The sequence below is a fragment of the Acipenser ruthenus genome, chromosome 3 (genome assembly GCF_902713425.1).
Source record: "Acipenser ruthenus chromosome 3, fAciRut3.2 maternal haplotype, whole genome shotgun sequence".
NCBI classification, from domain to species: Eukaryota; Metazoa; Chordata; class Actinopteri; order Acipenseriformes; family Acipenseridae; genus Acipenser; species Acipenser ruthenus.
This window is the reverse complement of record NC_081191.1, coordinates 47391161-47412030: the sequence shown is the minus strand read 5'-3', so window position 1 is coordinate 47412030 and position 20870 is coordinate 47391161. Positions and strand designations below refer to the sequence as shown.

General features: G+C 38.4%; 1 protein-coding gene across 4 annotated transcripts in view; it reads right to left on the bottom strand.

The window, feature by feature from the left end:
- LOC117435812 (calcium-transporting ATPase type 2C member 1) overlaps positions 1 to 20870 on the bottom strand; it is a 78148-nt gene that overhangs the window by 44692 nt on the left and 12586 nt on the right. For 2 of the 4 annotated variants that reach the window (XM_059013061.1, XM_034059253.3), the window contains exon 2: positions 6273 to 6377. In XM_059013061.1, coding sequence (XP_058869044.1) covers positions 6273 to 6341 — 69 coding nt within the window. In that variant the 5' untranslated portion in view covers positions 6342 to 6377. Of the gene's footprint in view, positions 1 to 6272; positions 6378 to 16108; positions 16215 to 19786; positions 19807 to 20870 lie in introns of those variants that run through there. The other 2 variants (XM_059013055.1, XM_059013047.1) reach the window with 2 other exon arrangements.

Below are 20870 nucleotides of genomic sequence, written 5' to 3'. Positions count from 1 at the left end.
CAAAGGAGGGGTCTGATTGACGACATTGCTGGGTGGTTCGGGGCTGTGAATTCAGGCCTCAATTCCATATATAATATACAGCAGGACAATGAAAACCATGGCCGGTTTCTGAAAACAGGTGATGCTATTCAGAGATTGGCCATGGCTGAACAAATGACTGGTGAAAGACGGTTGATACAATAATTGAAGATGTAAATTTGACAGCTTGGAGAGAACGGGTGTTGCGTGGGATATGACCGGATACTGATATGTACTGAACGATGTGATGAAGATATTTGTTTTATTTTAATAGTGCCACATGCCACCAGTCGGGTCCACCACAGTACCGGGATAAATGTCAGTAACCTAGGGGTAGTAATTGGAACATGGGATATCGTCCCACAAATAGACATGGGTTAGTCAGTGTGCCCAAAATGCCACCCTGTACTTCAAGGCCACTGAGTGTATTGAATTTGGTGATGCTGTTCTGTGTGACCATGCTGGCAGCCTTAACCTGTCAATGTAAATGATGGAAGCAATGGTACACCCAAAGCTAGGGTACGAAAGATGCACTCAGATGAGGAATGGAACATGGTGTGTAATCACCTCAAGCATGGGGGTGGGAAGTAGCGGCCAGGTATGCCTCATGTCGCCGGCTGTGTGTTTTCACCCACAGGGTGTTGTGACTGTGGGACACCTGAGCATGCACCCCAATCCACCTATTAATATCACAGGCATTATTGAAGATGCTGAAGAATGGATGAAGACAATTAATCATACAGGTATGCTGATGGCATTGGCACACATTAACGCAGCTTATGGACGTTCACTCAAGAGTAGTGATAGCTAGAGTGCAGGTGTTGCTGGCGGGCAACACTGGTCAACTAATATTAGCAGATGCCTGATTATGCGGGTGGGGTATCCTATGTGGATTAGCTGGAGAAAGTGCTGGAGTGGACTGGGCTGACTAGTGGAATGTAGCGGGACATGCGTCCTCGCTTATTTCATTATTGGTACTGCTTATTGCTATGTTATTGTCTGTTATTTGAAATATGTGTTTAAAGAAACAAGAGATCACTTACAGGGCTAGCCAATGTTGTTTGTAATATGCATCAAGAAACTGTGCACCAAAGCATTGGACACCACCTAACTATGCCACTGCTTACTACTGAGAACCTGTGCAATGAAGATAACAACCCTTTCAGTGATATGGCTGACGATGTTGTATAATTATTCTATCTAACAATAGTTGTAATAATATTTACAAAAGGAGGGAATGTGATAGAAGAATGATAGAATAATCGCACGAAGAGTTCTAATCTAATATGTTTGGGTGATCTCTGTGATTTGTATAACCTGAATAATGATATTATATGAAGTTTGATGTTAACAAAGTATTAGATTTACAATGTTGAACTAACACACTGGAATGTGGCCAAGGGTCAGCAGCCCTGTTTTCAGAGAAGTGCATGAGTCAGCGACATGAGAATAGGACACTGTCTCAAATGATAATATTTTGAGACAGCGATAATTCCTCTTTTCTCCCCAGTCACTTAGCTAATATTCTTGTATTAGGGGAATCAACTTTGTGGGACCTGACAGACACTCTCTCCCTAGCAACTAGAAAAATCAGCCAATCAGAAAAGTCAGTAGGCAACAGTATCAAGAATACCACAAGGTTGGTTTGAGCTGACTAAGGAAGATAAGAATTACCACAAGTCATGAACTCTGTGCAAAAACTGATTATATAAGGAACTGTTTGACTTAGTGTATTTTGAGCTTTCTTTGCGGTTGCTTGCAGAGTCTGTGACACTCTGTTGAATGCTCCAGTCTGCAGACTAATAAAGTATGAGTTGCTCCAACTTGTCTCTGTCTCAATCGTTCCCTCAGCACGGGACCAGTGCCTGCTCGGTTGTATGCAGAAAATTCCACCACAGAGGCAACCATGGATTGAAGAAAAAACAGTTGCACTCAATAACCAATGGGGCGTGACTGAAGGTACAAAAAGGGGACGTGGCTAGGTGATCTGTTCCTTTGTAATGGTTAAGCTGAACCGGAAGGAGTACTGTGGAATTATCTTGAGTGTTTGGTTTGTTTTGTCATGTCTAAAACATACTTGATTTGTTGTTATTAGACAGCTAAACACTAGTCAGAGCTGTCACTACAGGCCAGCACTAAACCTGGAGAACACTGCACCTTTAATCACGAATAAATTGTAAATCACCACGAGCACAATAATAAATCACTCTGGACTTGTGAACGTGTGTCTTTGTGTGTGTTCTACTGTGTTTATTATTTACTAACTGTGTCTTATTTCGGGACTGCAACCCATTGTTTTGAAACAGTGCAATACACATTACTGGGTATTGCCTGGCATTATTCTTTGTGGTCGCCAGACCAGGATTATAACAATAAAACCTGTTTGGATCGTGAACTTTGTTGTCTGTCTTTTGTTTCACAATCACATCATCACTACACCGGCGCACCGCAAACCACTTTGCCACACCAGGTCACTGGTACCGGCTCTGGTTTACTGTAGGAATGCCTTGGTACCGAAAATGGGTGGTGCCACCTCTGTACCAGGAGAAGTGGCATGCAAGTGAAGACCTGAAAAAGCCACTGGCAACTGCAAGCATGCACTGTTAAACAAAGGGGCTGCTAACTAGAAAAAATCCACTAGCCTTCATTGTCAGTGACGCAAAAGCAGACACAGCTACGGCAAAGAGACGCTCGGAATATTCTCCGGTCGAAAAAGCTCCTGCCAATTCAACAGCACAGTGTAGCTAAAAAGCCATTAACACTCGCAGTGTCTCAGGATACTGTCTGTGTACAAAGGTGATCCTGGTACAGAGACAGCCTAGGCACGTGCTGGGTTTCTGAAAGCAAACAGAAAATAAAAAAAAACTTGTAAAAAAAAAAAGAAAAAAAAATCACACAGTGCCTATAGTAAGTATTCACCCCCCTTGGACGTTTTCACAGTTTGTTGTGTTACAACCTGAAATCTTGATGCATTTAAATGGGATTTCTTTTCCTTTGATTTACACAACCTACTCAACACTTTCAATGTGTGAAAAAATGGGAGGGTGAAAAAACAAATCAATTAAAAATAAAAACTTGAAAAGTCTTCATCAGATAAGTATTCACCCCCTTTGCTATGACACTCCTAAATAAGCTTAGGTGCAACCAATTGCCTTCAGAATTCACACAATAATTAAAAAATGGAGTCCATCTGCGTGCAATAAAAGTGGTTCACATGATTTCAGATTAAATACACCTGTCTCTGTAAGGTCCCACAGTTGGGTAGTGCATTCAAAGCAAAGATACTACCATGAAAACCAAGGAGCTTTCAAAACAACTTTGGGATAAAGTTGTGGAAAGGCACAGATCAAGGGAGGGGTATAAAAAGATTTCAAAAGGCATTGAATATCCCTTGGTGCACAGGTCAAGTCGATCATTAAGAAGTGGAAGGTATACGGCACCACCCAGAATCTCCGCCCAAACTGAGCAGCCGGGTAATAAGGGCATTGGTCAGAGAAGCCAGCAAGAGGCCAATGACAACTCTGAAAGACAGCGTTCCATGGCTGAGATGGAAGAAACTGTCCAGGTGTCAACAATAGCTCAGGTACTCCAGAAATCTGGCCTGTATGGAAGAGTGGTAAGAAGGAAGCCATTTCTGAAAAAAGCCCATGTAAAATCCCGCTTGCAAAAAGGCATGTGGGAGACTCTGAAAAAGATGTGGCAAAAGATTCTGAGGTCCGATGAAGCAAAAATTGAACTATTTGGCCTAAATGCAAAGCGTTATGTCTGGCGCAAACCCAACATAGCACATGACCCAGGTAACATCATCCTTACTGTGAAGCATGGTGGTGGCAGCATCATGCTATGGGGATGCTTTTCATCGGCAGGGACTGGGAAGCTTGTCAGGGTAGAGGATGGAGCTAAATACAGGCAAATCCTTGAGGAAAACCTGCTTCAGTCTGCAAAAGACCTACCACTGGGACGGAGATTCACCTTTCAGCAGGACAATGACCCCAAGCACACAGCCAAAGCAACACTGGAGTGGCTTAAAAACAAGAAAGTGAATGTCCTAGAGTGGCCCAGTCAAAGCCCGGACTTGAATCCGGTTGAGAATCTGTGGCAAGGCATGAAGATTGCTGTCCACCAACGATCCCCATCCAACTTGACAGAGCTTGAACAATTTTGCCAAGAAGAATGGGCGAATATTGCAGGATCCAGATGTGCAAACCTGGTAGAGACTTACCCCAAAAGACTCACAGCTGTAATTGATGCCAAAGGTGGTTCTACCAAATATTGTCCCAGGGGGGTGAATACTTATCTAACTAAGACATTTCAGTTTTTTTTTTTTTTTTTTCATTAAGTGTTTCACAATAAATTCTCTTGCCTCTTCAAAGTGTTGAGTAGGTTGTGTAAATCAAAAGGAAGAAAAATCCAATTTAAATGCATCAAAATGTCAGGTTGTAACACAACAAACTGTGAAAACGTCCAAGCGGGGTGAATATTTACTATAGGCACTGTATATACAAATAAATAAAATGGAGCAAGCAAGAAAATATATTGACTCTCGAAGAGTGTGAAAATTTAGCCACAGCAAAGGACTGAATCCCAAGAAAGGGGCGGGAAGGGCAAGGTCGTGGGGGGGACTTAATGATCAGAAAAAATGATCAGCTTAAAGTGAAATTATTTCAATTTTGAAATGAGAGAAAGTAAATATGTATCAACTTCTCTGAAGTTTTGACAAAGTCAGAGCTCACTCCTTTCCTCAGGCAGGCTGAAAGAAAGATGGTGCTCAGCCTAATGCGCCATTCGTATTTATATCATGGGGGCAGAGACCTCACCTGACAAAACAGGGCTCTTAAAAGAGTAGCTTTGATAGAAGTGCTCAGTTAATTCTATGAAACACCGAAAACAATTCAACCAGTCGCTATTGTTACTAAAATGCAGCACGCCTTAGTAATGGAAACATGTTCAATTGAAATTAGGCGTGCGTTCAGGTGGATGATAATTTTAAAACTATAGGTCAGACTGTAACTTTGACCTGCTAAATAAATGTAGTTTAGAGAGAATATATAATACCGTATAAGTAAGGCTCTGTGAAAATCGCGGACATTTTCTTTAAAATTCACGGCAGTGTCACAGGTAAAGTATCATATTTTGTGAAATGTGCACGGAAATATGTTACAAATTATCTATACAGATGATTATTATTTTTTTTAAAACAACAAATATACAGATAAATGCACAGATATCAAAATTAACATAAATTATTCAAGCACTTTACAATAGCTTGTATTGGTGTTGTAATTAACAGCCTGTAGGTAAAGTTTATCTGCAAGGACAGTTTTCAGTTCTAGTACGTCAGATGCACGTTCACCATTTAGGTTTTGCAAAACAAATACAATGTGTGTAACCCATACTGATCTTGTGCATCAGTCGACTCGCCAGTGATCGCTGACAAGCAACCAGACTGTTTTACCAATTCCATAATCTCCTGCTTGTCATACTCGGCAACTTCAGGTAAGTATTCACGTCTCAGCTTGGCTGATGAAGGAATTGCTCCACCATTTACTACACTGTCTGAAGAATTTCCGTAACTTTTGGTTGTCCAACTTTTCAAAAGGGATATTTGCACAAACAAACGCCTCTGTCACGTCAATTTAGTAAGTGGACTTTTGGAATATGGAAGTCATCGTTTGTTTCTTTGCAAGTAAAGCAGTCTTATTACTGCTCTGGATTTCCGCCTTTCTCTTTCGGTGAATACTTGCTGTCAACAGACAAGTTTCGTTAGTGATCTACAGCAACGTTGCAGGTCATACAGAAGAGCTTACCTCCATTGCTGTGTAAACTCCTGCTGGATACTGGTTTACATGATCTGCTGCAGACACATTTTTAGCCTTTTTAAAAACATCCATTTTATTGTTTCCAGTGTGTAGTATTTTAATTTCCCGCTTAAATTGCATATAGTCACATGACAATCACTGCACAGCACTGTATGCCTGGTGAATATTACACACAGGCACATGTCAGAGCTGTACAGTTTTTCTTTAATTTGATTTTTTTTTTGTATTAACTACAAATAATTACATTTTTATTTCTTAATTTTGTAAAAATCGCAGTATTGGGCTAATTTCACAAATTCCACGCAGCCCTTGAAATCGCAATTTTCACAGGGCCCTACGTACAAGTCATCCTGCGTACCCCCTATGACCCTTACCCATGTCAAAACACCTGCCTTCTAAAAGTACTTGATTTTCTTTTCAGACACGGAAACATACCTGTAAAATGCAGACTACTTCATTCACCGGGAGTTCACTCGCTCTTTTTGACGTTAGCACCGGAACCATTTTCTCATCTTCACAGCGAGGTAGACCTTCAGCATGCTACATAGACACAAAAACAGTATAAGATAGGCTGTACATTACAGGAGGAACTGCTGAACTGAAACATGGCACCATTCTGTTGGACATTTTTTTTTTTTAGAAAAGAGAAATATGTTGTGCCCTATATGTTGGAAAACAGGTTTTTATTTATAAAACGTCAATATAGGTTCTATTGCCAGTATTTTTTTTCCCCCACAAAAAAGCCCACAGTACTGAAGTCCCATCTGTAAACCCACTGTAGCTGAATTTACATATTTACACTTATTCTATAAATACCACCTGCTTGCAAATGCACAAATACACTACCACTGTACTATAGGATTACACTTGATGCATGTTTTATATGCAACCAAAATCAACAGGATGATTTCTCATTCCGTCACTTTCCGCCTGATAATTTTGAAATACTATATATATATATATATATATATATATATATATATATATATATATATATATATATATATATATATAATCTTGTCAAATTAGTATTACAGCAGTCCCACACTAAATCGTACATGTCAGTGCAGTTTAAAAAAAAAAAATAATAATAATAATAATAAAAATAATTCACACAACCATTTATTTTATATGTATAAATCACTGCACTGAAATACCATTAATGTAAAACAGTTTACTCTGCTGTTCAGACAAAGACACAACTGGTTGTTACAGACAGAAGCACAACCTATTAGTAAACTGCATTACACAGGCTTTGACAATGTCACTTCTACATAAAGCCTCTATGTACAATTTAACGTTAACATAGATTGTACGTTTTCAAATCTTTTCAAAAACTGTAACTGGCAACACAAAAGTTACGTAAAACATTTATGAGATTTATAGAATCAGACAGATGTTTCTGAATATGGAGGAAGAAGACGTGGTTATGGGTAGGGTGGTATTGTTTTCATTGTAAAAAATGCTTCTTTTTAGTCTAGAAATAGTTATTTTAAGATATTTCACAATTAAACTATGGCCAAACATTTTGCATCACCCTATAATAACGAGCAACAGGAAATGAGTAACAAATAATCTCAAACAATGTTATTGGCAACAAAAGCATTGTTTAAATAAAATTAGAAGTACAGATACTATTTGTTTGTATTCTTTATTGAAATGTTTCTTGTGCTGCTTTAAAAAAAAACGGGGGAATCTGAGCAATACACATAGCCCCGGCACCACAGAGATAACAGACATAAAACAAATAAGATAGCTGCTTCTGCATCCAGCGCTCAATGAATCACAGACATTTGCAGAGCTTTTTGAGATGTTCTAATAATAAAATAATGACTTGGATCACATTATTGAGGAGTTTGGTGATAAAACGAGTGATCAGGAGATGATTTATCAGTATGCACGACTATGAAGAGGTATGTGAAAAATACAGCGAACAAGGGGTGGGGCGGGGCTGGAGATGCAGTACTGAGTGTCCTGTTGACATGCAATGCCTTTTGTACCTGTTTTACTGTGAAGAAAAACACTTTCAAACAACGCGTCTAAAATAAACTGCACGTGTGAAAATAAATTGGACCCAACGCACCTGAGACACGCTGAATAAATGGACCGCAAAGGGTTAATCCTCCAATAATATGCGCCACCGGGCAGCAAGTATGCCAAAGGCATTTTCAACAATCCTACGAGCTCTTGATAAGCGGTAGTTGAAAATCTTATCGTGAGGGAGATTGCGTCCCGAATATGGCCTCATTAAATACGTCTTCAGAGGGAATACTGCATCCCCCTCATGACATATGGTCAAGCTTTTGCGCATCTGGTAGATAGCTGTCAGATGGCTCATGCATCGCCTTGACCTCCACTCCTCTACCCATTGCAGAATCTGAACAAACGCCAGCATCACTGGTTCTTCCATAACCTCCCAATTGTATGACACAGAACCTTTAGTCAGCTTCTACAAGTGCCACGAGTAGATGGACAAATTGTAATTGAAGAACTGCGTGCCTGTGTTAAATGGTTGTTTGTATAGCAATGTGCTTCCCATCAATTACACCGATACAGTTGAGGAAGTTCCAGCGCTCACCAAACCGTTTGCCGATAATTTTCCAATCAGCTTCTGTTGGTTTTGGCATGTATATATCAATAAGAGCTTCACAATTGCTTGACATGTTTCCTTAATAATAACACAAACTGTCTGTATCCCTAGGCGGTAGCTGCAGACTAGGCGTCCATATGAATCCCCTGTAGCCAGAACCTGAAAAAATAGAAAAATGTTAATTTGTTAAAATATTAATGTGATCAAAATTGTAAAAATAATGAATTTATCTTAAAGTAAAGGAGTGAAAAAAATAGCCTATTATCATGTTCGTGACTGAATGTTTTGAGTGATTTTTTTTTTTTTTTTTTAGAGAATATGATCTTTAAATTTCAGCTGAGAAATACTCTAGTATGCATGACAATTAAAGTTTTACATTTTCCCTTCAAATATGTAATCTCAAACATAATGCTCTACTGCCAAATTAAATGACCTGTTCTTATTAGCAATTTCAATTTTTAGTTATGGCATCCCTTCAGTGCATGGCAAACTGAGTCCTAATCAGCCGATCAACTGCATTATGCTACATTTCACATTTGACCCCTTCACAAGACAAGCACCAAAATAAAACAATAACATATAGTGTGTTTCTTACCACTGATGCGATGCAAAACAAAACTGAAGCAATTTCAATCCTCATTCCTACATTAACAGCGTATACAGCTGCTTACAGCAGCGCTTTAGAAGGGGGCGGGAGGATGTGGGTCGTTCCTCCAATTAAAACCTGTGCTCAGATCACCCGCTCTACTAGTGGGCGTACTGTGATTCAATAAGTCAAGAGTTCGTCATCAGAGGAAAAGCCTCTGCCTCCTTGCTTCCTTTATGGAACCTCCACTGTTCCCGACCCATCAGCCACAAAACCACATCCAGATTCAACACTATTTCCCATCCCAGTTCCAGGATAAGCCCCACCTGCAGTAGCTTTAAGAGGTTTAACTTTTTCTGAATATAAGACGCATTTGCTAAACTTATGATTTTCACATTTACTTATTTATTTAGTTAGTTAGTTAGTGCATGTGTGTTAAAGGTGTGTAGATTGATAAAAAAAACAGGATAGTGGAAACTAATTTCTGCCTTGAGTTATCTTTCTTATTTGTCACTGCCAAACTAACTTTAATTCATGAAATGAAATAATGTTTTTAAAATTCTTACCTCAAGATGTGACAGCCAGCCTCTGTTTTACTTCGTTGGGTTCCCTGAAATTGGTTCTCTTCTTCGTGATATCAGCTCCCACCAGACTGAGCAAATGCTCCATTTGCTAAGAATCCATACGGAAGTATGTCTTGAACTGCTGACTGTCCAGGAGCAACTCATTCACTAGGTGATAATATTCCCTTGCTCTTTTCATTTTTTATGTCGTGCACCCAAAGCCTTTGTCTTCTTTGGTGTCTACGACGCAGGAGAAGTATTTCAGCAGCACTGAGTCTGTCAGTCCATGCTTGTACTAGCTGTCAATAACAAATATGGGAAATATATACGGATAGGGTCACATGTAAGTTTCTGGACTTTGTAGATACAAAATTTGCTTCAGTCGTTCGTGTCCAGTATAAAACCACCTTTACGCTTCAGTTTAAAAAATGTGATATGCTGGCTTCTTTTTCCTTTATAGACTGACATCACAGTCAGCATTCCCACCAAAGCTAAAATGCGCGCATTTTTCACAATAACTGGCAACAACCTTCGCACTCAGTTTAGTAACTTTCACAAGTTATTATCATAAACATCAACCTCAAATCGAGACTCCAACATCAAGATTAAAGTATCATTTTGAGAGCATTCTTGCAAAGCATTAACAAAAGCATATTTGCGCAGAGATCGAAATTACCACCTGCGGGTTAATTCGGTCTGTGGCGGGTACGTTTTTGTACACTTAACACTTTGAATGCCAGTGGCTCTGTGCTAGTGGTGCGAATTTGCGACAGACCGCTGTACCTTTAAACAGAAGATATTGGCTAAAAAAACAAGAAAATTGAAAAAATTAAGTCACCACAACTTTTGCTTTCGATTGGTCTATTTAATATATGCTATCATTCAATGTTTTTTTTTTCTGATTGACTTACAATAAAGTCAAATATTATTTAAAGATGTGTGGAAAATATTTTGCTGGACAACCGATCAAGAAAATAACTTGGTATGTTTTCAGTGTCTGTGTGTGAAGAGCATAGCAGGTAGCTTGTCAGATTGAGTGCCGTGGGAAACTTACAGAAACAAACCCCCTCAAAGACATCTTGGGCTGTACTGCCTTTCTCTCCGTGATTTACTTTTTACAAATAAAAATGCTACCACAGAACAGCAAAAACAGTTCAGAAAAAAATGCTGAAAATTATTTTCACTGAAGAAAATAAGATCGCCTTGGCAGTGCTGTCTGTGTATGTCTTGAATTACTCGTTTTTTTTTTTTTAGAATGGCAAAAAAAACACACACTGCACTGCAGGCTGCTGGTCTTCTATTTGCCAACCAAGATAGTGAGCCCGAAAGTTGTGCTCCTGAGGACAGTTTAGCTACCGAGACAGGAAGAGACGAGGTAGGAGAGAAGAAAAAAAAAAAAAAACACACACTAATAAAAAAACTATTGTATATAAGTGTAATCATATTTGTTCTAGATATACCAAATGAAAACAAATAAAACTAGGGTTTTCTTGAATTTTTGCATTCTATTTGTATGGCTTACACGCATCTATTTACATATCTTTAAAAAGATACAGTATTCTTATTCTTTATGGCCACACTTTGTTAGAACCTTTCCAATCTGTAATTTACACTTTATATTTTATAACAAAAAAATAATAAAGTTTAGCAAGCATTTGAATCACTGTTCCCATGTAGTACATTTGTTTGGGTAACTGCAGAAAATAATGATCAGACTTGTGAATGAATATTAGGCTCTGACAAGCTCATACTGTCCAGACTGTAACGTCCCCATTTTTCAATGTGTGGAACTTTTTGTGTTGAAGGCCAATTAATGACTCAAATGTGTCATTCTTAGATAAACTAGTAATTGTATTCATTAATGTATTTATTTGTACTAAATTAAGTATGAATTATAATAGGGGTCTCTACAACATTTAGTGTTTGGGTTGTATAGTGAAAACATTGTATTTATTGAATGTATTGTATATAGTTAATTCAATTCTACATGTAAAAATTATATATTTTTTACTTTTAAATATGCATCTTTGGTCTCTCTATATATTAATTTGAACAACTTGCATTGTTGAAATATTTATTGTTGTTTTGTGAATTAAAAAAAAAGGTTAATAAAAAAATTAATAAAAATAGGATATTACATAGCTTTCAAACACTATCCTCTCCTGAAGACATACGGTGATAAAGTACTGTATAAAATAATTTATTAGGAAATAATTTCACATTTACCATAAATTGTACAGATTTTTACCCAGTTTTCCAATCAAATACTAAAATGCATACCTTTACAACCAACCATTTCATAGCCTGCAAAGTAGGGAATATATTACCCTTTTGTACTTTTGTTGTATCATTTTTTTTTGGGGGGGGGGGGGGGGGAGAGATACTCAAGGATATATAAAACCACTTACTAAATCATGCGGAATGTTGGTGAAAGACAACATTGTATGGGAATACAATGTGGCATTCAAAGTATTACGGCCGGTTTATATTCCATCGCTTGACTGTCATTGAAGAGCAAGGTGACCTGCGATCATCGCTGTCGTGTCGCCGTGCAGTTTATACTTTCTACCGGCAGTCGCCCTGATCAAACTGCACTCGCTGACAGTTCAAATCAACTGAACTTTGACCTCGTCGCTATGGTTATTACAACGCCAAAATGGATGACCGGTTGTTTGTCGAGAAGCTGCTCAGTGTTTATCCCTGCGTATATGCAGTCGATAGAGCTGATTATAAAGTTCAGATGAAAAAGGAGAACGCATGGGTATTATTTGCTGAACAAATGCACATTTTAACCTCACTGAAAGTGTAACTGGTGAAGTTTTAATTTTAAAACAGCGACTGCCGTTATAAACACTTTGTATATTATGAAGTGCCCCAGGTCCAACACGTTGTTATTATTATTATTATTACTGTGCTACAAGATTTTTTTTTTTTTTTTTTTTTTTTTTTTTTAAATACAGCATAGCACGTCCAATATTTTCAGTAAGAAGAAGAAGAAGAATTTGCGTGCTACAAACTATGAAAAAGGGATTCAAATGATTGCTAGTAAACTAGAATGCAACCATGTTAAAGTAAATTCTTATTTGGTAGTTAAGATTAATTTTGGTGAATTTACTATTTGCTGGAATTAATTGTATCTTGAACTGACTTGTTTTAAAGCTTGAAAAAACCAGCAGATCCTCAGTCAGAAAGTGTGACAATAGAAAATAGCATTTTTTATATAAATTGTTTAAAACTATTGTTAATATAGGGTTAATGAACAGACTGGGCTAAATCTAGGAATGAGTATTTATGCACTACATTGCTGACGTAGAAAGAAGGCAGCTGCAAGAGAAAATAAAAGGTGCAAAGTTCCTGTCAATGATGTCAGATGGTTTAACCGATAGCACTTATCATAGAAGAGGAGCTAGTATATGTATGATTTTGCCAGAAAGGGCGGGTGACTGTGCAGTTTGTGTGCATGCAGTCTGTGGATAGGGCAGATGCCCAGCACATCTCAGAAGCTATATCTTCACTCCTGAGGCAGATTGTTTCAGACCCTGTTGAGACTGCTCATAAATGCTGCTTGTTTTTGCATTTTCTTTTGTTGTCGTCTCCCCCCGGAACGATGTTGGCCGGTAAAATGTCTGTGTGGCCGGTGGATTTTTCCATCCACTTTTAGTGCATGGAAAAGTTAATTTCAAGCCCTGTTTACGTCTGTCTTGCAGCTGATTCTCTGATTTCCCTCTGTAAAAATGCACGTCACATTCGTGCAGAGCTAGTTCGGGCACCAGCGAATCTGTACTAGTACAGGGTAGGCGAAGCAGGCGTCTGGCGATTCTGCCTCTATGGAGAGTGCTGCTCATGAACTTTGCTGTTTTTAACTCTTTGTATAATTGAACATTATTTAGAAGTATAAATACTCTGGTAAACAAATAAAAATCACATACTTTGACATTTTTTGTTTTATTTCCCTTTAAAAAAAAATAATAATAATTCAGAAACTGGTAAAAATGGAAATCAAAATATTAATTTAGTCAAAAATACACATTTAAGGTGTATAATATAATAATTGAAGACATACCATTTTTTTTTTGCAAGTTGAGTTTATTCATCACGCGACTTAAATCACGTGTCTCTGCTGAAACTCAACATGGCAACTGCACCAACGAAGAAAGAAAATACAATGCTTCAGTGAAAAACCAAGGTACTTTAGTATTAGCAATACTAAAACCATGGCTGTTTCTCAATTACAATATATTAATCAGACAATGAAGAAATGAGCTCAAAGCTATTTTTCTAGATAAACATTCCTTAAAGAAAACTGATCGCTTTACTGTGTAAAGGACGTAGGCCCAGATATTCAAAAGGTTTGTGCAATGTGCAGAGGGTTATGTGCGTCGCAAATGGCCATTATAAGCGAATGCGCAAAATGTGCCATATTCAAAACTTTTTGCGTGCCACAATCCGTTTTCGCTGTGCACAAATATAATGCATGCGTAGCATAATTTGGCGGGCGTGGCCTACAATTTGCAAGATCCTGCCAAGTTCGAAATTATGCGCCAAGCACAAAACCAGTTTTGCGAGGCACAAAATAACTCAATAAGCAAGCCTTAACTCCACACACATCACTCCAGCACTCACTCACCCAATCACTGACGTGAAATGCAGGCGCTTTCCGAATTACTACAACAATGGAAAACACCCAGCGATCATACAAAGTTCCGTCCACATCTACATAATGATTATATGCAAAACAACAATTGTGATAGCAGCACCACTAGTTGTAATACATGTTTAAAAAATAAACAGGTAAGCTGCAATCATAATTGTTCTTTCAGACCAAAAGAAAACTAATCACTTTCCCAAGCACGCTTTCTTGGTGCTGAAAGAATAACTCCCAAAACAGAATCAAGAGTACAGCCCGGTATCATAGTGCATACCGTCGGTGTGTAACATAGACCAAGCCGGCAGATACTAAACAACTACCTGTATAATGCAGGAAAGCTTTACTTTAATAGACACATACAGCAGTATATCAACTCTAGATCGATCAAGCAACAGTTTGCACCTCCTTACCTTGCATTCACATAGATTTCAATATCAAAGACACTGCTTATACAGTAGTAGGCTAGGCTACTGATTACTGTACAGTCTTTAAAAAAAGAAATACACATTACAAAAATCATATCAGTCCAGACACGGAGCAACAGCGGTTTGATAAGCGGGATCACGCCTAATACCGAGAGAAAATAAATAAATAAATAAATAAATAAATAAATAAATAAATAAATAAACAAAACGGATGGTTCTGTAACAGAAAACAAGTCAAAAAATGTAAATGAATTGGAATAAGTAACATGTACTCATATTTGTGTGACGCCTGTCAATTATGAAGACAGAAGAGAAATCAAATTCACTTCCCAGCAAACAGCACAGCATTGATACATCTGTCTGAAATCCATAGAATCTGTGATGGCCCTTTAAATATTTAGCTTATTAGCCATGCGAATATAACAAACGTCAGAAAAAACACTTGTCATTAGCTCATTTACCACGTGGACTGTATGCCATGCCATGCCTACTACAGCATGAACACAGAGTGCGCCACTGAAGCGCCAGATCAACCGAGGATAACACCCGCCGCAGTGTCACTCTTTCTGTTGCACCAATTACAAAAACTGCTTGAAGGCAATTGCCAAACCCCTTCCTTCTTAGAATATCCACCTTATTCTGGCATCACCCCAGTCAGATACGTGATGGACTACTGTATATGATAAATTACTACAATACAATAAAAAAATATGCGTTTGGTGAAATTTGTCATGTGACCGGTTATACGTTTAGCATATTATTAAATGTTTGACCATAGTTTACACGTTTAAAACATTTAAAATTCCCATCCCTACCAATTAGAAAAAATACTTGGAGGCAATTGCCAAACCCCTTCCTTTTTACAATTGCTCTCAAGTGAAGACGGTATGCATGCATAGTTTTGAAATGTATTTTACTTCTTTTCATATAGTGACATATTTTGAGTACTTAGGTAATAAATTAAATGCTCGAGCAATGATTTTTGTTTAGAGGTCTCAAATACTCAAACTCGTCCCTATTAACACTATACTCTATCTCCTTCAAGGCATAGTATTCATATTTTAAATTAAAGGTAAAGCAGTAGGCCTAGATCATGTACAGTTTTGGCTATTTTTATGCAGTGGCCTGTTTGGGGTGTGTGCTCATTCTGTTTAATTGTACAGCACCATTAAGCAGGAAATTGGTAACTAAACCATATTTCATTTTCCCACTCAGTCATTCAGACCAAGCAAAACATACAATACAATGACAAGCTCTCAGCTACAATTATACATTGCAATAACACAAAGCCTTATTTACTATGCTACAGTAGTACAAACACTCACTCCCAGGCAATAAGTAACATCAAATCGTAAGCAATTACACTTACAGTAAGCCTACTTTATGGTTTTCATTCACATCACAGAAATACAGTAAAGTACTGTGCACAAGCCTTGCCACCTTTAACAAAAATACTCACTTCCCCAGAGATCAATCAAGTACAGAAGGCCCTACATCCAGTAATGATACAGTATTTGTATACTTTGATCAGAATAACTGTGCACAGTATAGGCCTAATGTTTCTTCTATTCAGTTTTCCTCATTTGAATAAACTAATATGGTTTTAAACAGAAAAGCTTTACTGAGGTGGATTCAGATAATTAGGTCACACATGTACTTAAACCTGGATAAGGCTCCCATTCTTAGAACAGCCAATACGGACGGAGTAACCTCATGGCATGCCAGTACCGTTTCGCATACAACACACATGCTGAAGTAAGGTCACTGCAATCACCAGAAACACATTCTAACTTGAATTATGTAAAAGGGGCTGAAAAAGATAAGTGGGGTCTGACAAATAATAAAATAAACTTAATAAAACAATGTTACAAACAACATAATTGTAATAAATTGTGCTTCAACACATAGCCTTGTTTATAAAACAAGAGCAAGCGTCAGTGGAACAATTGTGTGCCGCTCCCTAGGAACCCCCAGTCACGGTCGGCAGTGAAATAGCCTGGATTCAAACCTGCGATCTCCAGGCATCCTGCACTCCATGCGGAGTGCCTTTACTGAATGCGCCACTCAGGAGTCTGTCTGCTTAGAAAGGGTTGGCCATGGCCCAGGGCAGACAAAAACATTGTTCAGACTGCCTCCAACTTTTCATCCTGTCAACTTAGTACGCCATGGCCCACACTTGGCACAGCATATGGAGTTGCTGCTCCCTGTCAGACTGGAAAGGAGGTGGAAGGTGTTGGATAAACATATACTCTAGAGAAACTGTAGTTTAAAAATTAGCTAGATTTCACAGACTAAGCTAAATTTGAAATTGAAAAAGGTGATTGCACTGTATTCTGTGTCATTTCCCTTAAAATACCTTTGTCTAAACATCAAGTTTTTAACTTCAAAAGGAAATAGGCAAAATGTTTATTCCCTCTTTCTGCGAAATCGTAACTTTCTTCCAGTGGCGGCTGGTGAGGTCTATGGCAGCAGAGGCGGGAGCGCGAGTGGAGAATTAGTGAGTTTGAGCTGTGGCTGAACCCAACTGTACGGCACTTTTATGTGTGTTGGTGTGTGTGTCAGAGGAGCCTACCTGCGTATATAAGGGTGTCACAGAGCAGCTCGCAGGTTGATGGTGTTAGTGTGGAAAAGGCTCCCTAGGTGGGTGGTTAGCTGAAGACATATTATTCTCCCTCCCTTTCTGTGATCAGACGGCGCCACACAGCAGGGCAAACTGGTTGGATCTCTCTCTCTCTCTCTCTCTCTCTCTCTCTCTCTCATTAATAAAAAAATGCATGTTTGCTTTAAAGAGTTTTTTGGGAGAATTATAGTTAAATATAATTAAATAATATATTAATATCACATGAGATACACCATAGCTAGTGCTTCCTTGTTCTGCATTTAACCACCAATGTAATTTGAAGAAAAAGAGAATCCCCCCTATAAATGTATTTTAACTATAATGTACATCACTTACAAATGTCCAGAAATAAGCATACAACTGTACAATTTCTCAGTAGAATTGTAATAATTTCATAATAAATAACAATAATAAGCATAACAATTAAGCACAAAATGTTATGACAACATTGAAAACTAACTGACATACAAACAAAAGCTGGCTTTAAGAATTTAAATTTTAAATTTATAATAGTTAAGATGTTGATTAAAAAAATAAATAAATAAGGAGCTCCTCTCCTACCTCCCTAATTACTAAGGCTTCCTCCAAATATAATTTCCTAATTGGTGTAACTGCGATAATTAAAATTGTGAAGTTCAAAATTCCAATTGTATCTAGCTCACTCTGTCTCCATCTCTCGCTCTCTCACTGCTCTCAATCCTCGCTCTCTTGCACATGTGCAATACAGGGTCGGTGGTGCTGTCTCCCTGTACTAAAAAAATTACTGCACTTAATCCAATAAGAAAACGCTTTCAAGCACCACGTGTGTTGTGCAATTTCAATGGGAAGAAACCGAGATAGGCAAAGCCCACGGGAGGAAGCGCCACCATTAGAATTGCACCTGCAGAGGGCGATATATTGCTTGCAATCTCTATTTTTGTACTGTTAACACACGCACCTACATGCGAAAGAGATGTAAATTATCTGCGATTTAAGTAGACCCCTAGCCATAAGGTCCCCCGTGCCAGACTGAGCAGTTCACGCTGCTTGGGTAGTCTCCATGTCTGGCCGCTCAGGAGCTGCATTAGGGTTTAAAACCAGTCTCCTGGGCCAATAAGGACTACTAGAAGCATCTCTGTGCCAGTCCTGCCTGATTTTCTCCAGACACAGCAGGAGCAAGGCGAGCAGTAGGAAGGCAAATAACAGTTGCCTCAGCCACTGGTGTGCCAAGGCATTTACCGCCAGCGGGTCTCTGTCTCCTATTAAGGAGAACCAGAGGGGACAGAGGGTTGATTCCTGGGAGGCAAGAGATCAATCTCTGCTCTCCCAAATGAGGCTCACTACCTCAGGGTTAGCCTCCACTTTGAGCCGCTGGGACCCTCCTTGAGAGGTCCACCACCCAGGTTATCATCCCGGGCAGCTCTGAGAAGTTGGCCCCCCTACAAACAGCACAAACGTTGAGTCATATATCATTTGTTTGTGCTAGTTTGTGCCGTTATAGTTTGGAAGATATTAACAATATTTTTCTTAGGGGAGGGACGTCACTCAGCCCCCCTACAATAACGGAATTGAACCAAACGTGTCTCATTCGTTTGTGCCGTTGAAATGAACGTTAGTGCAGCTATGGTTTTTAATATATTAATTATTTTGTAGGGGAGTTGTCTTTTTTTTTTTTTTTTTCAAACTGAGCAAGCAACAACACACGAGAAATAGATAGATGTGTTTGTTTGTACAGATGCTGGTATACCACCACAAAATATAAGCTACTTGATGCATTTCGTGACACAGAATTATCCCAAAATGTAACAAAATGAATCGCTAATTTGGAAACACGTCAGAATGTGATATGTAGGGTTTAAGTATTTCACTACCGCATCCCATCTAGCCTACCTCTCTTGATCTGCCTTTTAGTTTGTAGTTGTGTTAAAGTCAAATCAAGTATTGCTTTTCCTCTGCTGCTGCTAAGTATTTGAATAAATGTTTGGCACACAACTCAGCCACAGGCAATTGTTTATTTTTGTGAATACGTAAATATGTAAATACTCTAGCTTCATATTTTCAGTTTTTATCTATTTCCTTTGCATTTTATAAACATGTCCCTTTTCAATAAATACAATTTTTTTCTGCTATATGCATACATTCAATTAAACCTTGTAAGGGCTAAACACATTCCTTTTTTATTATGCACTGTTCAATAACATGCATTTTCAATTGGCATTTCATTTTCAATGTGACATGGATCCATTAAATCGGCTGCCTTTATACTATTATAGATGCAATAAAGAAGGAATTCCTGGGACGGGCAAACGTTTGAGTAAAGCGTTTAAACACCTGTGCAAAAGTGGTGCAGAGGCAGCCGAGGCAAGCCACTGCACATATTGGGGGAGGGGGGAAAGGGCTTCTGTTTTAATATTGTGTCTAGCGTCTTCTTGAGGTAACAATAGCGAAAAACTGCGAGTCAGATTTTTATTTTAGTCTGTAAATAAAATTATGTAAAACACAATAATTAGCAAAAATGATTAGCTAACAAGTACTTACCCAATAGGCTCCTTCTGTCAGGTCAGTTCTTGAAAGGAAAAATTGGTTGCGGTCTGTGACTGCAGAGTTTTTATGTCCTCAGGGGCGGGCCATGACTGCGTCACAGGCTCATTGAGCAGCTTTGATGTATCTTATTTCAAGTTTCGGGTCCTCAAGAGGTAAATACCCATTCAGTAATGGTTACACTTCGTACTTAAAAGGGAACCATAGGCTTTTACATGTACAGTACCACATTTCTTTTACAGCAAAAACAGCGCTCCAGATAAGCTGCATACTGGGTGTTTTACGCAAGATATTTAATTTTAATGCGTAAAGAATATGCATAGCAATTTTGCTGCACAGCTTGAGTTTGCTTGTTACCAAGCTTCTTGTACTTTGTTGGTTCCCGGCATTTTAATCGTCAATTGTGAATATACTGCATACGGTACCTAGAGAATGGATAACAGTAATGTTGAGAAAGCTAATTGTAGCCTACCTGAGAATTGCCAGAAACATGTGACCAATAAGTCTGGGTTTTCAGTTTAAAAAAAATAAAAAGCACAGCTGAATCCATTCACTTGCAATGTGTGTTTGTGACTGGTGAATAAGCGAAATGATTCTTGATCCACAGGACTTCTCGGCACAGTCTCAATCCCCCTCAACCTAACCTACCAGTTAATTATTTGTCAACCGAATTATTAGATGGAAAATCTATATATTAAATACCATATTCTTAATTGGAGAGAGTCGGGATGCTTTATATTGCTATAGTAAGCAATCAATAAAAAATACAATATTATCGTTTAGTGCAGTATCAGTTCAAACTTTATAAATATAGTTTTGGACATTTGTTTTTAGATTTTTGAGGAGCATGCCTGTCGACTTGGAAAGGGAGCGCGCAAGAGACTGAGAAAGAAAGATTTACAGAAAACTACTATAAAAACTGCAACAGCCTAGTACTAGTGGGAGGACACTGAACGCAGCAGCAAATTACATTGAAAATACCAACTTTTGGACTATAATTATATTAATGAAGGACTAAATGGCTGCGGAAGAGACATTGTTGGACTTTTCAGGTGGAAAACAAGGAAAGCCATATGTACAG